This window comes from Cucumis melo, chromosome 9 (genome assembly GCF_025177605.1).
Source record: "Cucumis melo cultivar AY chromosome 9, USDA_Cmelo_AY_1.0, whole genome shotgun sequence".
Taxonomy (NCBI): domain Eukaryota; kingdom Viridiplantae; phylum Streptophyta; class Magnoliopsida; order Cucurbitales; family Cucurbitaceae; genus Cucumis; species Cucumis melo.
In genome coordinates, this window is record NC_066865.1 from 12,507,455 (window position 1) to 12,512,311 (window position 4,857).

The window sequence follows — 4,857 nt, forward strand, 5'->3', positions numbered from 1 at the left end:
TTATATATTTTTTAATTTGCCAATTTATTATATAAACTATTCTATTTCTAAATTGAATCTTACGATTAAAATTAATTAGTCTAAAAATGAACTTATCTATTATTATTCTGTCAAAACTGTTTTCATGGAAAGCTAAACCAGCGAGCATTAGCATATAAATATCACTCCAAACACTTCCATTTTCCCATCACTTACTTCCATTTCTTCTTTCAAACATATCCAAACACTTTTAAGATTCAATTTTCAAATGCCTCTAGTTGGAAACTTACACCTTCTTTTCCTTCTTTTTCTATTTCTTAACCACGGTTTGGCTGCTGGATCGACATTCAACATCGTTAGTCTTGGAGCCAAAGCCGATGGCATGACGGACGCCTCACCAGCATTTCAAGAGGCATGGGCAAATGCCTGCGGCTCGTCAGAACCGGCCACCATTTACGTGCCGAACGGTGCATTCTACGTTCATAGTGGGAACTTTACTGGACCTTGTAAGAACAATGCTATTACTATTCTCATCAATGGTACTCTTATGGCTTCTTCAAATATTCAAGTTTTAGCTCAATCTCAAGCTTGGATAGCCTTTAGACACATAAATGGGCTTTCCATCTATGGAGGTGTTATTGATGGTCAAGGAATGGGGTTATGGAATTGTAAGCATTCAGGACAGAGTTGCCCTGATGGAGCCACGGTATGCAAAAAAATTTGAAACAAAAAATGTGAGGTTGAATTTTGATTTGTACTTATTATTATTATTATTGTTCTTGATTGCTTTGACTGTTCTACGTAGAGCCTTGAAATCTTCGACTCACAAAATGTAAATGTAAATGGATTATCTTCGGTTAATAGCCAAATGTTCAATATTGTGGTGTATGGTTGTCAAAATGTACAAATCCAAGGAGTGAATGTCTCGTCTGCCAGCGATAGTCCAAACACTGATGGTATCCATGTCCAACAATCATTGAACGTGAACATATCGAACTCAAACATTGGCACTGGTGACGACTGCATTTCAATTGGTCCAGGAACTACCAACTTATGGATGGAAAATATTAATTGTGGACCCGGACATGGAATCAGGTAAACTAGGGGTAGATGACAATAATTTATATGTTTGGTAGTATTTTTGAAAGTGTTCCAATCATTTTTATCACCTTCAAAATTGTTCCGAAGCATGCCATCAAATACTTAACATCAATATTTATAGAATAAAAATTGAATTTGATGTGTATAGAAATAACACAACAATACATTCTTTGATAACAAAAATGGTTTTTGTTTTCTATTTAAAAAAAGATTGTACGTTGTTTTTCCATCCAATATTTTAGGGTTGTTTTTGAATTATACAAAATATTATTGATAGATATTGATACATAATGATAGACTTATCATCTATGACTGATAGATGTTCATAGATACTAACATAACATCGTATATCACCCTCTATTGCTAATAATTATACAATTTTATTATATTTTTTTTAATATTTTCGGTAGTTTTATTGTTTAAAACAATCTTTTTTATATATATATATCAGTAAGTTTCCATCTTCATTAAAAAAAATGCATTATAATTGTAAAGCAAAGTTTGAAAAACCATTTTTAACTCAAATTTGACCTCCTCTTTTGAAACATATTTTTAAAAGAAGTATTAAAAGAAAAAGAAAAAAGCAGCCGTTATACTAAAAGGATTAATAGATCGAAGTAATTTCGAAATTAGGGGGCAATGATTATTATTTACATTTATCTCAACAAACAAAATTATGTGCATCAAATTTCCATACGTGGTAAAATAAGATAAAACAATCATTTGTTAATAGAAAAACGCAAATCTGCCACACATATCAAATTCTTACTGATATGTGGTGATTTGAGGCGATACAAAATTGAGTGCAACTCATATGATTATAGCTAAAATCACCGAGTTTAATTGATTGTCAATAATAATAATATTCTTAGCAATTTCACAATTATTCTAAAAGATATCTTAAGCACACAACTCAAAGAAATATTAACCCTTTCAAAAATAGTTGAAAAAAAGAGTTAAAGGTAGTTACACAACATATTCTGTTATAAACTTAGAGAGAATTTTTCATACCACTCTTAATTCATTACTTGTCCCCACTCTTAATTCATTACTTGTCCCCATCTATAAGCATTGAAGAAAAATATAGGTAATATATATCAGTGGATAACATATCAAATTATGAACAAGAGTGAAGTACGTGTTGTGTAATTGTAGCATTGGAAGCTTGGGGAAGCAAGCAGAAGAGGCTGGAGTGCAAAACGTGACGGTAACAACGGCAACTTTTAGAGGGACTCAAAATGGAGTGAGGATTAAGTCTTGGGGAAGGCCAAGCGATGGGTTTGCTACAAAAATTCTTTTTCAACACATTCTTTTCTATAATGTCAGCAATCCTATCTTCATTGATCAAAATTACTGTCCACATCAACAATCCTGCCCCGGTCAGGTACGTTATTTATAGCTGTATCTATCATTTTGTAACTCATTTAGGTATCCGAACACAAGCAACCATATACATTCTGCTATTGAAAAAAATTTACACTTTGTTTAAATATCTTCTCTCTTTGTGGTTTTCAAAAAGATAAACATTGAGATTGGAGTACACCCCAAGTGTATATATATATATATATATATATGTATTATTCTTCAATACATATATCATTTGTTTTTTCCTTTAAACGAGTTGGTCTTAAATTTACAATTTCAAGAACAATTAATTTACTTTAGTCGAAAATTTAATGGAAAATTAATTGTATTCGACATAACCTTCATGTATCTCTATAATTGTTTGATAATTGTCTATTTTAGCCATCATAAACTTTAATTTTATTTCATTTCAAAGATTTCTATTGAAGATAATTGGTTGTCCTAACTTATATTATAATATTCTCCTTTGCATAGACAAACATGACAGTTTGAATATTGCATTTCATTTATATATCATTGTTGCATTTGATGCTTAGTTTTTATATGTTGCATTTTCTTGCTTTCCAAATTGTTGCTAAATTTGACTTTCAGTGGATTTTGACATCTTTTTTCTTGAGTTGAATAGGCTCATTTGTATTTTTGTTTTATTATACAGTTTTATATTAGAACGTTTTAGATATCACATCTTATCATAGTTTAAGGGTTTTGATTCACAAAATAAAACATATAACGTTGAGAATGACTCACTGATGACATATTTAGAACTTCATGATTTTTAGAAATTTCAAATCAATTTCATTATTTTATTGTCATTACGGGAAAGGAGAGTGATCGCAAAACTCAAAGTAAATTAAATCTTGTTTATGCTTCAAATCTTTTTCGATTAAGATGCTCAGATTATGGAGGGTTTCATAGAAGTTAAAATTTTCTTATACAAGGGTCAGTAACGTGGCATATGAGGACTCCGATATTAAAAACATGTTTGGCAACTCATTTATTTTTTGTTTTTTTTAGTTTTTTATACAATAAACTTTTATCAAAAATTATGAAGGAAAATTGAAAATAAAATAAAAAAACAAATTAAACCGGTTACGTTTCCGAACATATATAGTTTTTGCTTTTAAAAAACAAAATTTGTATAACAAAGAAACAAAAACAAAAATTTATGGCTACCAAACAAAATCTTTAATTAAGTTTATATATTCTAATTTTCAATCAACACATCACTATTAAAAAAATATATCAATAAATTATTAACTTTTTTTATTTTTCGATTACCATCCAAAAACAAAATTTGAAATAAATCATTTCCAATATTTATCATACAAAGTATTTAGTTTTAAATTAATTATTCTTCAAATTTCAATAGTTTCTTAAACTTTTTTGAATCTAAAACAAACGGTTAATAAAATTAGATAAACATAGTAAAAAAAATTGAAGACTAATATATATCCTTGTTTATTCAATTTTCATAACATTAGGTTTTCTTTGTGTGATTAGGCTTCCGGAGTTAAAATTAGCGATGTCACGTATCAAGATATTAACGGAACATCAGCTACTGAAGTAGCAATCAATTTTGATTGTAGCCCATCAAATCCATGCACTGGAATACATTTGGAAGACATAAACCTCAATTACAACGATCAAATTCCACAAGCTTCATGTGAAAATGCTCAAGGAACTGCCTCTGGTCCTCTTCAACCTCGTAGTTGCTTGGCTTAGGCAAAACTAAATTATGTTCTGGTTTGAAGGGTTTTGGCCTTTGCCATATTTTAGCTCTATATATATTGTTTCCCCGTATAATATAAGAATAACGCTTATCCTTTTTAATAATGAAAGGTTAGTAAATAAGTAATTTTAGATGCAATTATGGCACCATCAAATTTTAATACAATGATAATTAATGAGTGCGGTAAAGTTTTCTTGTCCTCTATGTTTAATCTGTTTTCTAGTTTACTTAATAATTACCATGAATAATTACTGCTCAATTTAATAAAGGCTTCAAGGTAATATGAATGGGAAGAAAGCGCATTTCACACCCATTTAGGGTGGGATTTAACTCTTTTTCAAATGCTTAATTGAAATTCCGTAACCACTCAAATATTGAAGCACTTTAAAATTTTATTTTAATTACAATAATAATATTAAGATGTCTAGAAATAGGATATCCGAAAATATCATGTCTGAGAAACAAAGATAACTTTTTGATATTGTGTATGAAAAGTATAGAGGGATGAGACCCTAAAGGAGCGAAATAAATTTTACAAAAATCCCGTTCTCAAATTTCATTGGGATTTGAAAATATTCGTACCTGACAAAATAATAAACAAATTTTATCGCATACTATTTTACCGGAATCCCTCAAACCCACCTCCCTTCACAGCCGTTGGAGCAATTAAGCCAGGAAATTTC

The 4,857-nt window shown here is 29.8% G+C and overlaps 1 protein-coding gene across 1 annotated transcript; it reads left to right on the plus strand.

Moving 5' to 3' along the window:
- Positions 1 to 247: 247 nt before the first annotated feature.
- Positions 248 to 4,167, plus strand: LOC103499335 (polygalacturonase-like). The gene is made up of 4 exons (XM_008462328.1): positions 248 to 685; positions 785 to 1,074; positions 2,236 to 2,464; positions 3,946 to 4,167. Exons 1-4 carry the CDS (start codon positions 248 to 250, stop codon positions 4,165 to 4,167), a joined length of 1,179 nt encoding a protein of 392 aa, XP_008460550.1.
- Positions 4,168 to 4,857: the final 690 nt, after the last annotated feature.